At 37.3% G+C, this 21313-nt stretch overlaps 1 protein-coding gene across 6 annotated transcripts in view; it reads left to right on the forward strand.

Moving 5' to 3' along the window:
* Window positions 1–3682: 3682 nt before the first annotated feature.
* The window catches only part of EPHA7 (EPH receptor A7), a 172133-nt gene continuing 154502 nt past the window's right edge, over window positions 3683–21313 (forward strand). For 3 of the 6 annotated variants that reach the window (XM_019442872.2, XM_053904649.1, XM_019442875.2), the window contains exons 1-3: window positions 3683–4018; window positions 8521–8585; window positions 12196–12865. In XM_019442872.2, the coding sequence (XP_019298417.1) occupies window positions 3922–4018; window positions 8521–8585; window positions 12196–12865 (832 nt within the window). In that variant the 5' untranslated portion in view covers window positions 3683–3921. The remainder of the gene's footprint in view (window positions 4019–8520; window positions 8586–12195; window positions 12866–21313) is intronic. The other 3 variants (XM_019442870.2, XM_019442871.2, XM_019442873.2) reach the window with 2 other exon arrangements.

The following is a 21313-nucleotide window of genomic DNA, read 5'->3' on the forward strand; positions in this document are numbered from 1 at the left end:
CTTACAAGAATAGGTGAAACCATGAGTATGTGTTTTATGAGCCTAGTTTATGTACATTTTTTACATTGGACTGCAAGTAAATATTTTATATTCACTACATAAATCATGCTAATGTAAATATGTAAATGATTTTCCTGCACAGTGGAAAGATTGTTTACATTTTGACTGAAATCACAAATAGAGAACCCAATTTTCTGTAATATCTATTAACTGAGACATAATGTTTCTTTTCTGTTTATAATCAGTTTCTTCTGCACAGTACCTTTTCTAATTCAGTTTAAATTACCCCTTTTTCTGTGATGAACTTGCATTTTCACATTTACCAGCTGTGAATGCATTTAGACAGTAAGTGCAAAAGTAGTAGGTTCAGAAACAGCCCTTTGATTTCATTGTTGTTGTTAACTATTTAGTTTGGCAGCCTTGGATTTGTAACATACCGAAGTCTCAGATTATACTTTATCCTCTAAAGGCATGTTTACCAGACGCATGTGAGCATGTGCACGCACACACGCACAAAACGGCTTTTTATTTGAAAATTCATGGAACTTATTCCCTGAAGTCATTATAATTTACTCTTAAGTTACTACTTCTCTCTTAACATCATAGAATACCTCCCAGAGATAAAAAGTGACATGAATATTAGTATTGAAGCATGTTAAAAAAGAGATAAGAGCTGTACCCTCATTTGGAATGTGTATCTTGAATTTGTACATTTATTTTCATATATGTACATTTATGTGTGATTATTAGTAGTTGGATAAAAATATGGTGCATAAAAATTGGGTGTATCTTCTTTGCATCTGAAAAGAGGTATTTTTCACCTTTCTACTATACATTTATAATAGCTGTTTCAAAAGAGGAGATATAAATGGAAATTATTTCCTTTTTTTACCTTTTATTTCAAATTAGCTAAATACACGTAGGCTACTCTATCAACTACATTATACAATGAATACATAAAAATAAAAAAAATAGTTTTCAGAATTTCTGCTTTGGCTCACATGTATTGATTGCATACATCATTTGGTATTGCCCAGAAAAATGATTTGTTTTCTAATTCATTTTACATACACACATCCATATACTTTCCTAAAAAATGCTGTAGAAATAATATGAAAAATCACAGATATGAAGCTAAAATAAACCATTTTTAAAGTGATAGAACGAAATTCACTATTTAGTGTTATTTTAAAATAGGAAAGTTTTGCGAACTGATTATTTTTTATTTCAATGGTTTCATGTACAAATAGGTTTATGTGCTTTGCTGTTAGCCAAATAGAGTCTATTAACAGCTTAAATACTAAAATAAATGCTGTATAATACTGCATAATGAACATTCTTTTGTTGACTAAGTTATTTACTTTTATTTAAATGTTATGACTTCTTTACCAATATACCTAACTACAAAAGAAAGAAGGCTGGTAAACCTAAAAATGAGTATCACTGTGCAATTCTGCGGGGAAAACTGTCAGCAGCCTGGCACATGTGCATTTAATGTGAAGCCTCTTGTCTCTAAAAATAAAAGCAAGGCTGCACATACCCCTATGTCTGACAGACAGAAGGGACACAACAAGGGGACTCCCTCTACCACCTACACTCATCAGAGTGAAGGATGTTACTTCTTTAGTTTCCTGGTTTAATGGAAAGTTATTTGTATTCACATCACTGAGTATTAGTCATTCAATAGATGAAAGGAATATTTTAAACTTTAAAGTCTACCTTGGTGTCACTGTAAGAAGTGGGGATGAGACTTGAGAAAGTGCTGAGATCTTGTAAAATTATTTTAATTATTAGAAGTGGATTAATATTTGTGGCTTTGTGGTTCTGAGATTAATAGTTTTATAGTGTATGTGTACAGATTTATGTTTTTAATTGTTTTACCTTACAATTTTTACTCTAAAGCATATGTTTGTGTAAATACCATTTGATCTTCTCTGTAACAAGTGCACTCTACATTTTTTTTTTTTTTTATTTTGGTCTCTTTTCAAGGTTAATATATTAAGCAGTTTACATTTTCTATGCATCCTTTAAAGGGCACTTAAGATGCTTTTAGATATAATTTCTAAAATATGTAATAGGCATAATGGCTAGGAACAAGTAACATTTAAGAAATAAACTACAGAAAGAAAGGGAAGTTAGAGAAGGAAATTTCATTTCTTTCTTCTTTGTAATTGCATTAGGCAAGTTAAAACTACAGGAGACAATTTACCAAAAAATAAAACTTAAAAATCTGGGGATGTGTCATCTCTGAGAAGTCTTTGCTGTAATACCAGAAACAACTCAATTTACTTTATATTTCTGTATAGAAAGAATAGGAAAAGTTTGGAGTCTCAGGCGAGATCAAACTTTGTGCCTATCATAAATAAAGGCAAATCATGAATGACAGATTTTTAAAAAAGGATTAAAAGGACAAGAAGAACACTGAACTCATCTTAAACATGTGATCAGGTTACTCTGTCGTGACATTTGAAATTGATGATTTGGCAATTAAGTTTTTAAAGTTCTTCCTCTTATATCACCCACCCCTTGAATTGCGAAGTGTCTGAGAAACTGCCTAACGGTGAACGGATTTCTCTACGATGTCGTCCTTGCTATTTTAGTTGGATGAATTCAACTGGGGATGTTGGTTGTACTTTTTATTCTCACTTTCCCTTGAAAGCAGTTTCCCTTGAAAGATTGAATAATAATAACCATAAAATTGAATAATTATTGGAAAGTACCAATTTGCGAAAGAGGTCTTGCTTTATTAATTTAATACGTGGTAACATTCTTCAAATTTAAGTGTAATTTATGCAGCGAAATGGGAAACGATCAAAATGGGGCAATCCAAGGAAAACCTCAGAAAATGATAAAACATATAAGAAAAGTGATACGGAACCTTCTAAAGGTTCTTAGTGTCCTACTTCACCAAACAAACTATTGTGAGATGAATGGGCGGGGGTGAGGAGGGCACCTAAAACAAAAGACTTCCTTTCTCCACTCCCTTTTCCTCTGTTTCTTTTGCCAGAGCTTGTTGCAAACTCTTGGAAACATTGTTTGAACATAATACATTTGGATACTTTTATTCTTCCAGGGACTGTGCAGGGTGGTGCCTAGCGCTGACTGCTGTTGAGTAACAGAAAAAGAGACGTATAAACCCTTCAAGAAATGAAAAGAACAAAGTTACCCGACCCGAGGAGGTTTTGAGTAACAAAAAAGTAAAAGGCACTTTACTTAAAGGCACAGCTTATTTCACTTTCCTGGCTCCGTGCTTGGTAGCTGAGAGATGGCTTGCATTGCCTCCGGTTTCTAAAAGACCACAAGGAGTACCGCTATACGTTACAGGGCTCTAAGTTGGGAGCGTTATTCTCGGATTGATTCTGCTCCACGAAAGCAGTGATTGCTAAAAGCCGAGTGCCCACAGCAGCACGCACCTCGGCTGCCTTTCGCGTCCTCCCTTTCAGAGCATCCAGAGAAAGCTGGGAGCTCAGAACCTGGAGGGAATCCTGGACCGGCAACCTGACTCCGCTCGCTGCCGATTGGCCCGCGCCCCGAAGCCCGCCCCCGCGGCCGGGGCGGCCTTTGCACCAGGACCCGCCCCTCGGCCCTGGGAATCGCCGCCTGGCAGGCCGGCTGTGCCTGCCAGTCAGCCCGAGTGGCGGAGGCTCTCTGCTCGGAGCTCCGCCCCCTCCCCCCTAATTGATATTATTGGAGTGTGGAGCAAGCGGCCGGTCTGCAGTCGGAGACTTGCAGGCAGCAAACACGGTGCGAACGAACAGGAGGGCGAAAAAATAAAAAAAAGCTAAACGTGGAGCAGCCGGCCGGAGATCGAGCAGGAGAATCGATGCGAAAAGCGCAATAAAAAAGAACCCACTTCGGAGCAAACAGCATTTAAAAAGCTACGACTCAACTGAAACCTCAAATAAAACCTGCTCATGCACCATGGTTTTTCAAACTCGGCACCCTTCATGGATTATTTTATGCTACATCTGGCTGCTCCGCTTTGCACACACCGGGGAAGCGCAGGCTGCAAAGGAAGGTAAGGTGATGGGAAAGCAAAGTTTGTTCTGACTTATTTATTTAGCTGTCTACCTGCATGAGCCGGCTCGTCCGCGGGGCTGCCGGCCGCGCCTCCGGCGCGGGGCGACCCTCCCCCGCCAGCTCCCCGCCCCCTCACCGCTCCCGCTGCTCCCGGCCGGCGAGCGGCAAGCGGGGCCACTCCGAACCGCCTTCAGCCCCTCGCCCGGGGCCGTCCGCCCGACGGGAGTGGGATTTCTGGCGCAGGCAGTCCGGAGGGCGTGAGCAGCAACGCAGAGCGACGGGGTGGAGTGGGGTGGTGGGGGGATGACCAGCGAGCTCATCCTCTAGGATCCCAGGCGGGTCAGATCTCTTCCTCTAGAGCTCTGCTCTTCCTCCTCTCGGTGCTCGCCTCCGGTGGGGTAAGCTGCGGCCGGAGTTAGTCGGGGACTGGGGAGTGCAGCTTCTAGTGTCCTGGACAGCCCGGCGGCGAGCGGCTGGTGTCCCGAGCCTTCCCAGAGGGGCCGTGACTTGTGTGTGCTCCGAACGCTCGGGTTACTAATGAAGTGCTCACTGCGTCGGAGGAGGAGGCGCGGGCCTGCGGTTGGCGCTCGGCCGCCGGCGCGGAACAATAACGCCGCGGAGGTGAAGCGAGAGAGCGGTGCGCGCCCCGCGGCGGGGACGTCTCCATTCAGCGCGCGCGGCGCGCGGATCCTGGCGGCCGCGCGGACAGCCGGAGCCCATCTGGCTCGGCCGGGCCGGGGAGGCAGGGGACGGGCTGGGGCTGTTCAACTAACAAGATGCCGCCTGGGTGACTAGAAGTCCCCAGCATCTGCCCGGCAGTTGAGTCGGAGCGGTCAGACCTTGCGAAGGACCTGGACCCTGAAGGCTAGTTCTGGATGAAGAGAGCAGGTTTCATTTGGGCGGCCAGATACGCCTGTATATGGTTATTTATTTATTTATTTATTTATTTATTTTTCTTCTCCTTTGAACCACTGACAAGGTAAAATACCTTTCGGTGCCTGTAGTTGGAGCTGGGGAAAAATAAATCCTCTCAATGGAAATGTCTTGCTTCTTGAGCAATGTCACAATCTCCCTCCCCCGCCCGCCTTCCCTGGTCTTCCAGACTGTAAATCTAAGGTTGATTTCCCGATATTTAAAAGCAGAATACTAATAATTACTTGTCCCCGAAGTATGGAGAATGGAGGAATCCGTTATCAGATTTAGGTCATCGTGGCGATGCGGGGGGGGGGGGGGAGGGGTTTGTGTTAGATACTGGTTCTTGCTTCGTCTATCCCTGAAAACTTAGTGATTTAGTGCTGCCTTTTTTTTTCCTTCTTTTCGCTCACCCCTCTTCTTTCACTTAAACCACACCCCCCACCCCAACGCCTTGTCCTACTTCTTGAGACAGCCTGACCTTCTGACCCCAGTTTCCACATCTGCAACCAGTGTTGACGCTGAACCCATTCACAGAAATTTTCAGAAAAAAACCATGACTCTGGCTGTCGGTTACGCGTTAGCCTAGCAAGCGACGTCGGCCAGAAACACCCACCCATACACACACCAAAACGCACGTTTTTATTTGCACGACATTAGCGGTTAGGAACATTCAGTCCTGGAACCTTGTACTGATTGCTCCGGAATAGCGGGACCTGAGGAAAAGTTTGCACCGCCGCGGCGAAGCCGGGCGCGCAAGCTCACGCAGACCCCGCAGGAGTTTGAGCTATAAATAACTGCATCACTAGGGGGAGAGATTCCTGCAGCCAGAATGTCTCGCTCGCTTGCTTTTCTCTTCTGGGTGCAAGATACGTGAAGAGGATTCTGATTCTAGGAGGCTGAATTCTTTAAATGCAGAAGCGAGAGGTTTAAAAGGTGGGCGGGAGGGCGAGTGCGCCCCTCTTCTCAGTGGTGACGCTCCCAGCACGCAGCGGCGATCGAGAGCTGCGGTTGTGGGAGCGAGCAAGCCCCGAGGGGCGCCGCGGCACCCAGGGGCGAGCGCTAGGAGCTGCGTCGCGCAGGTGCCAGGCCTCCCCAGGGGTGCCTGAGGGTGGCTGGAGGAAGATGAGGGACCTCCTTCCTCCACTTTCCTCAAACATACTCTCTGGGGAGGTCGGTTCCCGCTACTGGGAGCGCATGTATAAATCAGAGTCTGACGCTTGGAGGCGAAGTGCAGCTGCTGTTTTTCCTCTTCGTAAATGCCGCCGCCGCCGTCTCTCTCTCAGAGGAGACGCTTCCCGAAAGCCTCTCTCCTCCTCCCGGCTCCTTCTGGAGCTAGGGCGCCACCGGCTCCCTAGAGTGTCCAGGTCTGGCGGAGACGTAATGGATGCTCCGCGCGGCGGGCGCGCCGGTCTGGCAGCCCCTGCCCCGCCCCACTCCGCCGGGGGCCCCGCCCCGGCCGCCGCCGCTGCCCGCGCGGCCGGTGGCTGGCTTGGCCCGGGCGCGCCCTGCGTCTTGCCCCTTGCTTTTACCCCCCGCGCGGCAGGGCGCGGAGTCCCCGAGCCTGGGCCTGGGCGCCCCACGTCCGGGTCAGCAGCCCGGCTACGCCTCCGTGGGCGTGAGGGGAGGATGGCTCTCTGTGCTCTGAGCTGGAAGGCAAAAGCGCGCACTTGCGAGTTTGTCCAGAGAGCGGACGACACCGAGACACTGATCACTTTAGAGCTGCTTCTGATTAGGCGCTCAGGGGCTGGATTCGGTTTTGTTTTTATTTGTTAGTTTGTTTCCCTCTTAACTTGTTTGCGGCCACCACCCCTCCGTGGTCCCCGGTCCCCACCGCAGGCTGTGCTGAGGGGTAACAGAACCGCAGTAAACAATCATCACATTGCTTGTTTCACTCTCCAGAATGACTCTCGAAGGTCACCTGGGTTTAAAATCCACTTGTCTCTTGTCAGTGCAGAAGACAAAAATAATAGTGATAATAAATCATCTCAAAAGGAACCCGGAGCCCATGTTTGGTTGTGCTTCGTCTCTGTTGCTGAGGATAAAAACAAAATAAACTTTAAAAAATACTTTATATAAATTTACTAGTCCAACGATTTATTGATGTTCCAAGTGCGAAATACAACTGGGTATTTTGAAAGTGTGTTTCTTTCCCCCCCTTATCTAAAAGAGAGTCAAGTGTTTGTGACCGACGTTTGTGCTTTCATGGTCTTCCCAAGAGTCTTAAGTGTAAAACATTTTTGCAAAAAAGTATCTCTGTATCTTTCGGTTTTCAGTTGCAGAGAATAACCTTGACTAGAGTGAAGGAGTTGAGCACATAGTCAATGTGTTCCTTTGTTTTCTTAGCGTAGCAAATTTCCATTACCTTTGAAATATACTTTTTTCCCCCTCTAGTGATTATTTAAAAGTTCATATAAGCATGTATTTTATTTAATTCTAAGTTTTAACATTTTGCTGAGGTTGATGTTAAGCACATTTACAAACCTGGAAATATATTCAGTATTATTTCTGAACAAATTGATACATTTGTTAAAATGCTGTAGTCAGGAATATTTTTAAACAGTAAAAACTCATAACTCTGAATCAGTTTGAGCAAAGAGTGAATGCGTTAGGAGGGTAATTGTCTTAAAAAGCAATAAACCATATTGAATTGGAAGTATGATATATATATATTAATATATAACATTTTAATACATTACTTTATGTTGATACTACCAGGAGCATTTGTTTCACATATATATGAATCTAAATGAATTGTTTATGCTTTTTGATAATATGAAAGTGGAATACAACTGTTTTTAAAAGTCAAGTCAGGAATAAAGTCAAGTCAGAGTTTAAATATACCATTTTGAGAATTAGCTAATGCTTTGAAATATTTGGAAATTAAAAAAAAAATAGAAATATTGAAAACAGATGTTTGACTAACCCAGAAATATATCTTGTGAATAATGGGCGATTTATTTTCCTCATGATGACATTGCTTGATACAGTTTCCTGTTATATTAATTTTGGCTTAAGAGAAGACACTGTGTGTGGAAAAGTTTTTGAAAAACAAACTCCAATTCTCCAAGGCACGAGGAAAAACTTTGGGCAAATATCACAAATTAGTGACTGACTGAGGGCTAATAAGGAATTACATTTTATTATGTCCATGTCAATATACTTGACAAAATATGGAGTGCTCAGTGGTTTATAAAATTCTTTATAATATGTAATTACTATGAAATCAATATACCTCATATCATTTTTTTATCCTTACTTTCATGCTGCTTTTCAGTTTTTAGATTTGTTTTAATATTTTAATTGAAAAACCCCAAACGTAAAATGGTGTTGTAACATCTTTTCTCCCTAAGAAAGGGGGATATACTGGTATCAGGTGGGTATTCAGGTCATCATTCATTCACATAGATAACGTTATAAATAATGTTATTTAGATAACATTATAGATAGATAACATTATAAATAGATAACATTATAAATCTTAGATCATAAGTGATAATTATATAAACATTAGATTCACTTTAATAACTTTTACAAATTTGTTTAAATTTTTCATGTAACATTTGGAAATGAAACTTTCTTTTTCAGTACTACTGCTGGATTCTAAAGCACAACAAACAGAGTTGGAATGGATTTCTTCTCCACCCAATGGGGTAAGTGCATCTCCTTATAGAATACATATCACCATTTATTTTATCAAGAAACACAACCTTCCCCTTCTCCCCCTGAATGGAATTATTCATGTTCTTCATATTTACACTGTTTTAATTCCAAGTATCTTGTTCAAAATTTTGTGGTGTTACAATGAGACATTGAGTTCTTTCAGTAGGGAAGGTCTACTTAGTACTTGGGGAAATGGATTAAAAAAAATCTTATACCCATAATCTTTTGAGTTCTTGTTGTGAGAGGAATTATATCTCAGTTTCCATGCTATAAATGCTAACTAATTACAGGGAACGTTTCTTTCACAAACTCACTTAAATCTCTTTAGTTGCTTTATACTTCTTAGTATAATCACTAGGTAGGTTGTATGTAGTCCTTTAAAACAGTATGTGATCTGTTTCTTCTTTTAAAAAGTTTTAGCATCTTTCAAAATATACCTTAAAAGATAACTAAAACTGTTATGTGCTCAATATTTTATGTTGGAATTTGGTGTAAAAATCCAAATTTTTATCATGTGCTCTCTGCTGTTATTATCTGAAGTGATGGCAAAGCGTGTACATATTGTAGTAAAAATCTGCTATAACAAATATGAGGAAAAGGTGTACAATAAAAATCTATGAAAATATTAGTAAACCCTAAAAATATTCTGACCGTTGCATTTCACATATCTGGAAAGGTATATTACTTACTTAAATTTAGCTCAATGTCTTTGTCTTTAGGTCTTATTTTAATTGTGAGAGAGAACACATACTTCATCCCTTATTGAAGGAAGAGGCTCTGAGAAATGAGAGTATGTAGCTCGTTGTTACTTAAGTTGGTCTTTGGTACAGTAAGAAATCTGGAGTCAAAGAGCATGAAGTATAAGTGAGGATATAAAAAGTGTAACAAATTTTGCAAAGAGAAGAATGAAAGTCTAAAAGGGATTTTTGAGTATAAGAAGAACATAAAATCAACATGTCATGAACTGGAAGTCAGTTTAAGAATGCAAAATGTGAACAATGCCATTCTTAAATTATTCAGATTTTTCAGCAATTAATATTTGAGAGATTGTTTAAGATCATATTGCAGTTATCTGTATTGGTCAGATTAAAGAATGAAAAGTGACACATATTTTACAGATTAAATATAAAAAGTGCACTGACTTTAAGGTAGGAATGTCATACTTTTCTTGTAACTGGAATAGTTTCCATGAGTAAAATAATACACATTATAGGAAGACATTCACAATAAAAAAGAAACACCTTTCTTACCAATGACAGATGTAGCACATTTTCTACCATCCATCAATTAAAACAAATAGAGATAGAAGATGGTTTTTATCTCTAAGGAGAAGTAAACTGATGTAGGATTGTAGTGATTATAGTATTTCATCAATGTAATATACAAAATGAAAAATTATGACTGTGTTCTCTTTGACTCAAATGGGCATTTTATCTGTCCAAAGTATCTTAACAGTTAACCCTACATATCTGTAGGAATCAATAGATAATATTAGGGAATGATGATTGACGATATGTTTTATATATGAAATGGATTGGCTTGCATATGATTAAATATCTAACAGGAAATAAAGTGTTATTAAAGTATGTTTCTAGAAAATACTTTCATGAGTATACCATAAAATCACAGTATCTGAATTAAGACTTCTTTCCCAGTGGTGTCATTTGTAGAAATGATTGTAGTCTCTTAGAAAAGTGAAAGAATAAAACAGGAGTTGTGTTAAATGCATTTGTGTAGTCTCACTATTTGCTATATATACAATAGTTGTCCTGAAATTTTCCCCTCTGGAATACATTTTTAAATAAAAATAAAAATTAACTTGGTTTCATAAGTCGTGAAATTGATTTTTCGTACATACAACAAAGTAATATGATTGTTCTTGAAGTTAGAAACAAGAAACGTTGAGACATATATACTTTTATAGTAATTAGCCTTGGTTTCTTCAAGCCGGGGAATTGTTAAAAAGAGCACATTTATCTTTGGAGCTTTTGATTTCTTGGTAGATATCATTATTAGCGTGACTTCTTTTAATAATTTCGATCTAACCAAGAGACTAAAATCTACCCACCCAAATGGATGAATTTAGGTATATTTGGCTAAGTGCCATTTAGACAGATTATAAGCAGCTAACTGAAACAAAGGGAAACATGCAATCATTAATAGTCAGAAACTCAAGTTGTGTTGAGTAAAACCTGCACGTGATAGTGGGTTCTTTGCTGCATTTGAGGAGCTTTGATATGTATAATAAGAATGTAGCAAATATATAATGTCATATAAGAAATTTCTGAATTACAGTATTTTGTTGTCAGTCATAGTTTTCTGAAAAACAGTTTCAAAAGTAGATATTAATATTTTAGAGTATTTTAATAAATTGATTCTCTGATCAAGTTTTACAAATAAAATTCATTGCCGCATGCTTATTAGTTTGTTTTCCTATCTGCTTTACTTGAAACGATGGGTTAAAAAGTGTATTGCTGTGTGACTTTGGATTTGAATACTAACATATTTTCATATTTAGCATTTTATAGTGGGGAAATGATAACAGGTAGATGATGATTTCACTCTTATGGTAGCCTAAATATAAAGTGGTAAGTTTTGTAATAATGGTAAGAAAGGACATAGTAAAACGGTCATTTTAGACTATTAAGACTGTTTTAAGTGCAATGAATTTATTTGCTAACCAGCAAATAGGTAGTATCATACATGGCTTACTAATCTTTAAATTGTTGCAAACTCTTCTAAACTCATTATTTTCCCTTTTCATGAAAATATATATTTTCTGTAGTATATATTACATCAGCAGATGAATGGACATTTTTTAATGTGCTATTTTTCCTGTCATAAAGCCTATTACTGAAGTATGATCCAGCATGCTGATTTGCCATGTACATTTGATTGTCTATTGAAAGCAATTTATTTATAAAGATGAATCATGCTTTTTTAACTACTTATTTATAGTTGGGTGGCATATGTACAATATTATATATAACGCTGCAATAAATAAATAGCTATGTAAATGTTACTGCCTTATATCTCATTTTGAAAAGATTGTAGAAGATTTCACATTATGAATATCAACATGTTGTGGAATGCTTTTACATTTCAGAGCACTCTTGGCATTTTCTTCCCTGTGTTTTTAGGTACTCTAAGTTTAACATCAACACTTAAAATGTCAACTGAGTTCTCAAAAATTCTGCCATGTATCCATATGCATATGCATTAAATGGTAATTTAAGTAATTGTGTTGTGCGCTTAGTCTATAAAAATTATAATCTCAATGGAGACTATAGACATAAGCAAACACGTGAAAAAGAAACACTAATGCACCAGCAAGCAGATATTAAACAAAATGAAATATTTATTGTATGTGCAAACAACGCAAGCACCCTGAACGATGTTCACCCACCGGATGAAGCTGAGCGGAGAGTCCTGTATTCTCAGGTTACAGTGTTTGCCAGGGCCAGAATCTACCTAACTCTTTCAAAGACCACCATTTGTGTTGTGCTAAAGATTCCTGGTTTACTGTCAAAATAAAAATGCTATTTTTATTATTATTATTATTTGCTGAATGACTGATCACCTTTTAAATGCATTTTACAGTGGGAGGAAATCAGCGGTTTGGACGAGAACTATACCCCGATCCGAACGTACCAGGTGTGCCAGGTCATGGAGCCCAACCAAAACAACTGGCTGCGGACTAACTGGATTTCGAAAGGCAATGCACAAAGGATTTTTGTAGAATTGAAATTTACCCTGAGGGATTGTAACAGTCTTCCTGGAGTACTGGGAACTTGCAAGGAAACCTTTAATTTGTACTATTATGAAACAGACTACGACACTGGCAGGAATATAAGAGAAAACCTCTATGTAAAAATAGACACCATTGCTGCAGATGAAAGTTTTACCCAGGGTGACCTTGGTGAAAGAAAGATGAAGCTTAACACTGAGGTGAGAGAGATTGGACCTTTGTCCAAAAAGGGATTCTATCTTGCCTTTCAGGATGTAGGGGCTTGCATAGCTTTGGTTTCTGTCAAAGTATACTACAAGAAGTGCTGGTCCATTATTGAGAATTTAGCTATCTTTCCAGATACAGTGACTGGTTCAGAATTTTCCTCTTTAGTCGAGGTTCGAGGGACATGTGTCAGCAGTGCAGAGGAAGAGGCGGAAAACTCCCCCAGGATGCACTGCAGTGCAGAAGGAGAATGGTTAGTGCCCATTGGAAAGTGTATCTGCAAAGCAGGCTACCAGCAGAAAGGGGACACTTGTGAACGTAAGTAATATGTGTTATTAAAATTCCACTTTGCCTTTTGTTCTATTTCAATATCAGAGCTTGCGAGTGATAATAGTTATTTAAACAAGTGAGTTTGCGCCACACCAGCCTTCCGATTCAGCAGATCTTAAGCAAAGTCACTACTGAACTATCAGTGATTCCCCACAGTGATAGTTGCACTAATGGTATGCAATAAATATTGGCAATAATAGCATTTGTTGCTAAGATTTAATTTGCCCTGTGCTTGACCTAGAAGTCAACAGTTGCACGTTGCTCTATGAGATTTAAGAGAGGAGACTGAGCAGAATGAGGTGTGATATTAATCAGGATTCAGTGATAGGGTATTGCTCCTGTTCTGAAATCTGTATTGTCCGAACTTGTGAGTAGCAGAAGAAAGGACGTTAAGGGGGCTGCTAACAAGACCTCTACTGGCAGGGCACCTACAAATACATTTCTAAACTTTCAGAATATTTTTTTTATAAATACTAAAATTTTGATACAAAAATCAAATTTCACTTGATAAATCTCCGAGGTTACTTCTGCCAAAGCCGTGTTTCTTTTTTGGACTAAATATTAAAGCGAGTACTTTCCTGAGAAGTCATGTTATAGTGGACCACATTTTTGTGGAAGTGGGCCAAAGTAAAGCTGTAGTTATTGTAATACCTCAGTTGGACGTTTTCTATGTTTTGAAACGATAACAGCATACAAATTAGTGAACCTTTTCCTTTGTTTTGTAAAACTGGATTTTCTCTTCTTTAGTATTTTGTAGTCATCATAATTGGCCAGTATTTTTCTACTTAAAACTATGTCACATGGACCTTCAAAATTGACAGATACTTTTCCGTTTGTGGATATCCTAAGTATATTCTATAGTTATGTTATATTATTTATGTATCTTTTAATTTATAAATTAGAAAACATAGTGCATACCCAGAAATAACTTTCTATATATTCTTTGTACTTCAAAGCCAACAACATAATTTTAATAATTGAAAATCCTAGTTTATTTAGAGGGGACTGGATCTAACAGTAGTAACTTGCTATGTGCAGGCACTCTTCCATGTGCTTTGTATACACTAGTTCATTTAATGAGGTAGATTTCATTATCATGTCTGTTTTACAGAAAAACAAAATGGCACTATCAAGGGTAAATTGCTTGTTTGTTAGATACTTTAGGAGGTTCTATCTGTCTTAGCTTAGAATCAAATTCAAGGCATTCTGATTCCAGAGCCTAAGCTTTTAGCAACAATATTGACCTGGCTTCTAACACAATCCAAGGAGAATCCTCGCAAATATTCTGTTTCATTGCTGAACTCAGATGTCTTGCTCTTAATAATTTGGTATATAAATTATATTATTTCCCCATAAAATTCTCATGCTAATAGAATATTTAAAGAAATACAGTTTAAAAAATATTTAGATCTGTGTTGTCCAGTACAGCCACACATGACTTTCAGGGTCTAAAAATGGCTATTCTAAATTGAAATGTGCTATAAGTGTAAAGTGCACCCTGGCTTTCACAGGCTTAGTGTAAAAAAAATAAAAAGAATGTAACATATCATTAGTAATTTTTTACATATTGAAAGAATCATACTTTAGATATACTGGGTTAAATAAGGTGCAATATTAAAATTAATTTTAATTGTTTCTTTTTTACTTTTTTTAATGTGACTGCTAGAAATTAAAAAATTTCACACATGCGAGCTACAATGTAGCTCGCATTATATTTCCTTTGGACACAATATTTAGATGGAGTAACTGAGCAAATATATTTTTCTATCCTGATTGAAGAGTTAAATACTTAATCGCTAGCATGTAAAACACCAAGGTCCCAAGCACTCAATTATCATCCATGATCTAGCTGATATTGTGAGGTGAACTCAAGGCAAAACAAACAGATGCTATAGGTTCAGGTCCTATAGACCAGTTTAGCAACTTCCTTTGATACCCTCCTGAAGGAGTCAAAAGTGTCTTATGATCTGTCCTCTTTCCCTATCCCTTACACTGGTAGAATTTCTTATTGAGGAGATCATTCTACAGGTTCCATGCATGTGGAAATCAAAAACTGATGAGGATTCGTCAGTACTAGTAGGTGGAATGCTAACCACTGGGAAATTATAGCAATATTCCTAGTAAACTGATCAATTCAGTGAAAGGCAGTGTTCTTATCGACTGGAAGTTAACAACAATTACTTAAAAATAACTTCAATAAGAAAATTTAAGATTATTGTAGTTTAGCTGTAAAAGCAGCCACTTTGAGTAGTTATACAGATTATGATGGATGTGAAAGTGGAATATAAACTTTTGTGCAATTAAAAATGGGAAACATAATAGAACAGGAATATACATATATAAATGCCCAATTAAATTTGTCTGGGAAAAATCTAGGAAACAACATTATAGTTCTGCTCTTTTAAGGCTTAAAGATTTTTGGAGAAAATTATTGTATTTTTTGAATCATTTTGTGTAATTTAACTCAAATGATTTCTGCATGCATTTATTTGTGAAAAACAAACAGGAACTGTTTGATTTCTATACTTAAGAATATAGGATTTAGTAAGAAAAGAAGTCTTTAACTCCAATAAAGACATTTACCATGACGAAAACACTTCCAATTTCTTCCAAATCGGCAAAATAATATCATTAAATGTGGTACTATTAAAATTATTCATATTTATTTATTTTGGTTTCAAGAATTGGAGCCACATTTGAGTAACAAAATCATTGTCACCTGCAAACCACACGAAGGTAATTGAAATAAAGTAAAATTACTTCACTGTCATCTACATTAATCGTGCATTGGAATAGGTGGAATTAGGTATTAAAATGAAGAGTTCATTAAAAAAAATGTGATTAGTTAAGATGCCTCCTTATGGTTCAGTTGAAAGTGTATGTGCGCACCGTTGTGAGTCAACTAAATTGTTTATCACATAGCTTTCTTAATTTTTAACCTTGGTGATGTTGACAAAGGAATTAAAGACCTTATACTTAACTATGCCACTATGTTCATTTGCAAAAACACTTCCCTTCTTGGCATAATTCCAGTGCATTGCTGTGAGAGTACTTGCCGCTGGACTCAATCCAGGCCTGCCTTTATAGTATTTCTCCTGTTTCCTTTCAGTGATCCTGTTAAGAGTTTGGAAACAAATTCCAGTTCCATATTGAGAAAAACTGAAGTGTTTGGGAGAGGATGCTAGTGGGTCCCTAGCCAAATGAGGGTAGTTAGCCACTTAAAGGCAAGTTTATCAAGGCACTTGGTAGAGTGGAAGTCCATGGTGATATTTGTTAGAGTAAAATTTGCAGTACGAACAACTGTGAAAACTGATCACAGTTTGGATCTGTTGATGTAGAGCTTTTTTTTCTTCTTCATGATTTTGAAAAAAAGAACTCTATTTTGGGAACCACTTGTTTCTCAATCATACTAATATATGGAAAACTTCTAATTCTTCGTGATAATGTTATTATGAAGACATCTCTTCAGTTGGTCAGCAAGCTTTTATTGTCAAAAAATCATTTAAAAGAAATTTACCATGACTTGTCACAACCTCTATGCAAACTAGAAGATTATATTATATTTTACATATACAAATATATTCAGAAGACTAATCAATTATATTCTGAAACATATTTTGAAATTTTTGGAACTTTTGTATAATTTGATTTCATTTAAAAAGTAGAACAGTATTTGTCAAAGTGTGGAGTGTAGTATTATAACTTGGATTTGTATGCATGATGGGCAGGTTACAATGAACAATCATGTTCATTTTACTGTTTAGGTCTTATCACATTACTGAGTGGTGGAAAGTATTATTTTTTCTCTCTTTTAACATATGAAGGAACTGAAATTCAGGGATATTACTATGTGAGAAAATTGGGTAACAATCCAGTACCTGTTTATCAGTTCAAGGCTTTTTTTTTTCCGCTATACCATGCTGCATACTAAAAATTTGTCCTGGGATTCAGCCAGTGGATTTTAGTTACTAAAGAAATGGTAGAACTATTCTAAGTAAGGTGACCATATGTCTAGTTTGCCCGGGATGATTGTTCTATTAACACCGCTTCTCTTTTGCTTTCAAAAGTGTGATGAAATGATAAACTATGATCAACTACACGGTCACCCTAATTGTAAAAAATCAATGGATGTAATGCAGTTTACAGGCACCTATATCAGATCATAGAGATGCAATCTACTTGCATTATTTTTATATTGCTTAATTTTGATTTTCTAAATTAACCCAAAAATTTAAGCACTGCCTTTAATGATTCTAATGGAAAGGGGAATTCAAATAATTGTAGATTTCTAATTTTTTATTATAAGGAATTTCCCTCATAGTTACTTCTTGGTATTTTATATTAATACGTTGACAGGTGTGTCATTATTTTATGAATGTATGATTTATGGGCATATAACATATATCATTGAATAAATTAAAACATTTATTCAATTTGAAAGCATTGGTAATATTAAAATCTGTGTGTGTTGATTATATTTTTGAAATCCATGTGTTTTTTCCACAGAAAAGTAGCATGTAATTTGTGCCATCCCTTTTCATGATAACAAATGAGGCTTTATAATATATCGTGTTTATCATCAAATATATACAGAAAAGTGAGATACACTACAGGGTTAATAGCTCAGATGTAGAGTCACAGAGTTTTCAAATTCTGGCTCTACAACATACCAGGTGTGTAAACTAGGACAACCTCTGTAAGCCTTAATTTCCTTAAGTATAAAATGGGGCTAATAAAAATAGTTCCTCCTGCATAGAGTTCTTGTTAGAATTGAATGAAATAATGCACGTAAAAACCCTAAGAATAGTATCTGGGACACAGCAAATAATCAATGAATGCTTGCTATTATCTTGTTATTAATAATGCAACAAGGTGTTTGCTAAGTAAAGAAATCTCATGGCAATGAGTGAATGAGAATAGATCTCACAGGCCACAAGTAGTTAAATATCCTTTAAGCCAGTAATCTCATGCCTGGTAATTTACTGAAGGAGATATTTCAGTGAAAGAAAAGAATCTTTTACATAACTGCTTCTTCCTCCAGCCATGTATGTGATTTGAAATTAGAAATAACCTAAATGTCCAAAGTTAAGTGCATCACCTTGATTGAACTTAGTTCTTAAAATATCAGCAATGTGATGTAGGAATTTTAAATTACTCTCTATTAATAATTTTGAATGAAAAATAAAGAGTAAAATTTTGCAGACACTGACATTTAGAATATGCAAGATATGTATAGGGTAAAAAATAGATACAAGCATAAATAGCATAATCAATGTGTCAGATTGGTGGGTTCCTGGGTGATCTTTTGTTTTCTGCATTTTTAAATTATTTGGCACATTAACTTTTTTTTTTTAGCAGTTTTAAGTTATGTGTAACCTGGTATTTCATACAACAATACTTTGAATTGTGTCTTGAATATATGTTTTTTTTTTTTTTTTAACGTTTATTTATTTTTGAGACAGAGAGAGACAGAGCATGAACAGGGGAGGGGCAGAGAGAGAGGGAGACACAGAATCGGAAGCAGGCTCCAGGCTCTGAGCCATCAGCCCAGAGCCCGACGCGGGGCTCGAACTCACGGACCGTGAGATCGTGACCTGAGCTGAAGTCGGACGCTTAACCGACTGAGCCACCCAGGCGCCCCGAATATATGGGTTTTTAAATTAAATTAGCATCTGTGTAAAATACAGGGCTCAGGTGATAGAGCAGTAGTAAATAGAAGACATAGTTTAAATAATTTAAAGGGTATATTCAAGGCATTCAACAAAAACAGGTAATAGATTTTGTTTGCTTTCTAGTTAATAGATGGCAAGAGCTTGTTTCAAGTGTTTCACATGTATTAATCCATTTAGTTTCAGAGAAAGATTTACTAACTTATTTAATCCAGTAGGTAGGCACTGTTATCACCCTGTTTAAAGGACAAAAAATACTCCTACTGAAGTATTACATTATATACCTACGCTAAATTATATATATAAGATGCACATATATGCAAGATACATATATGTATGGTTACATATACATGTGATATATACATGCAAACACACACACACACATTTTTATGTAAGGAAACCAAAGCACAGTGAGAAGTGGTTTAAGTATCCATAACCTCGGAGTGGTAGCCTGCTGTTGACCAAGGTGGTCTGGTTCTGGAATCCTTGCCTCTCACCAATATAGTCCCTACCTCTTTACAGATGGGCAGTTAAGCTATCACAAAGTCTTTTTATAAAAATAAACATTCTTCCAGGATATTGAAAGGTGCTACAAATCTGAACATTTTCTTTTGTTTATAATTTCAAAATATTTAATATCTCTTTCCCAGTACACTAAATATATCATCTGCTTTGCCAATATCTTTTGTATCCCGGTTCTTTTTTTTTTTTTTTTTTTTTTTATGTGGCAGACAGGATGCACGTTTGTCAAGCACAACATAGATAGTATTACTTTATTAATCAGAAAATTTCAGGCTTCTTATTACCAATAAAAAATTCCCTGTTTCCTATCCTGGCATTTAAGTCCTCCAACTTGACCCTAATATTCTTTTTTAACATTTGCTCTCATATTTATTGTACTTAAAGCCCCTGTTCCCCTGCCTGGAACTGGTCTGTCATTCTACAGATATTTTTATGATGCCCTATTATTTTAACATTTGGCCCCAAATAAACAGGAAAAAGCGTAAACTATCATGGCCTCTCACAATTACCTATTGTATCTCAATCCTGCACATTCCCGACTTCTTCAATGACCTCTGTCTCCCAAATTCTGATGGAGTTACTGGTAGTGACACTCTCCTGGGACTTACCTTGACTTCCTTCTTCTACCTGCAGTGCCACCTTCCTGTCTCAGCTCCTTGAAATTTTGCCTTTCCTTACAATTGCAAATTAAATGACTTATTCCCTGTTTGATCATCTCTTCTTGTGGATACTTATAAGTACTTTGCCCTTTCCCTATGGGAATCATCATATGCAATCTGATTTTAATCCTTATTTGAAATTCCTTTTACAGCTTCTGAGCTTCTTAACAACCAAAACTTACTTAGCGTTTTCTACTACTGACCATAGTACCCAACTAGCTCAGTTCTTGTATCACCTTAGTCTTCCAATAAATGTCTGTCACCTTTCTTAAAGACTTAATCATACACTGCCCACTGCCAAGGCATGTAGTTGTTGTTGTTGTTGTTTATTTCATATTCATGTCACTATTTAATTTCTTGTTGTATATGGCTAGCCCCTATGATTAGCCTTAAATCATATGAGTATGGAGGACTCTTTGTTGTATTTTGTTCTCATAGCATATAGCAAGATGATATGCTAATAATTAGAAAACCTGGACAGAAGTCTGCTCCAGATATAGAATTTATTTCTCTGAAAATAATATATAACTATTTACATTTATTCATTGTCATATTCCCATTCTCTCTTTGTCACTTTGTGTGTCTTTCTTTCAGTTTCTCTGTTTCCCTCCTCTAATGAAATGAAAGCCATTTCACCCTTGTTACTAATATCTATGTCTTGAGAAAGAGAGAATTCTATGAGCCTGGTAACATTTTCTAAAGTAAGAAGGTCTTGTGGTGCCTGGCTGGCTCAGTGGAAGAGTGTGCAACTCATGATCTTGGAGTTGTGAGTTCAAGCCCCACATTTGCTGTAGAGATTACCAAAAAATAAATAAATAGTTTTTAAAAAAATAAAATAAGAAGGTCTTTTTTTTTTAATGTTTTTACTTATTTTTGAAGGAGAGAGAGACAGAGTATGAATGGGGGAGGAGCAGAGAGAGAGGGAGACACAGAATGGGAAGCAGGCTCCGGGCTCTGACTGTCAGCACAGAGCCGGACGCGGGGCTCAAACCCATGAACTGAGATCATGACCTGAGCCGAAGTTGGATGCTCAACCGACTGAGCCACCCAGGTACCCCTAAAATTAGAAGGTCTTGAAGTATATTTATGTTTATCTTATATGGGAAAGTGACTTTTGTTATAAGATTATTTTTCTTCCAAATTATATATTTAAATATTATCTTACATTACAAAACCAAACCAAATAATAAAAACCTGAGACATCCATCCTTAAGCTAGTATTATACTGTATTCTATAAATCAGAAATTACATAAATTCAGTGTCATATCCAAATATATTTCTATTTGAGTTATAACTACATTACAATTTTTTTATACTGTTCAATTATTCACTGTCAGAAGCTTGTACTGCTTGTTTAAGGCATTTTTTGAATAGGTTAACGTGCATAGATCTGGAATGAATGCCATCTCTTTGCTCCTCTCCCACAGGGCCTTTTTATAGAGTAGCTACTGTTACTAGTTTCTTCCGTCCTTTACAGAGATATTTGCTCATAATTCTTTAAAGATATGGAAAAATATCATTATCGTAGTTAAATTAGAGTCATATTGCAATTTCTTACTAGGACTTTGTAGACTTCACTTAAAAT

The sequence above is a fragment of the Panthera pardus genome, unplaced genomic scaffold, assembly GCF_024362965.1.
Source record: "Panthera pardus isolate Hobbes unplaced genomic scaffold, ASM2436296v1 HiC_scaffold_17, whole genome shotgun sequence".
Taxonomy (NCBI): Eukaryota; Metazoa; Chordata; class Mammalia; order Carnivora; family Felidae; genus Panthera; species Panthera pardus.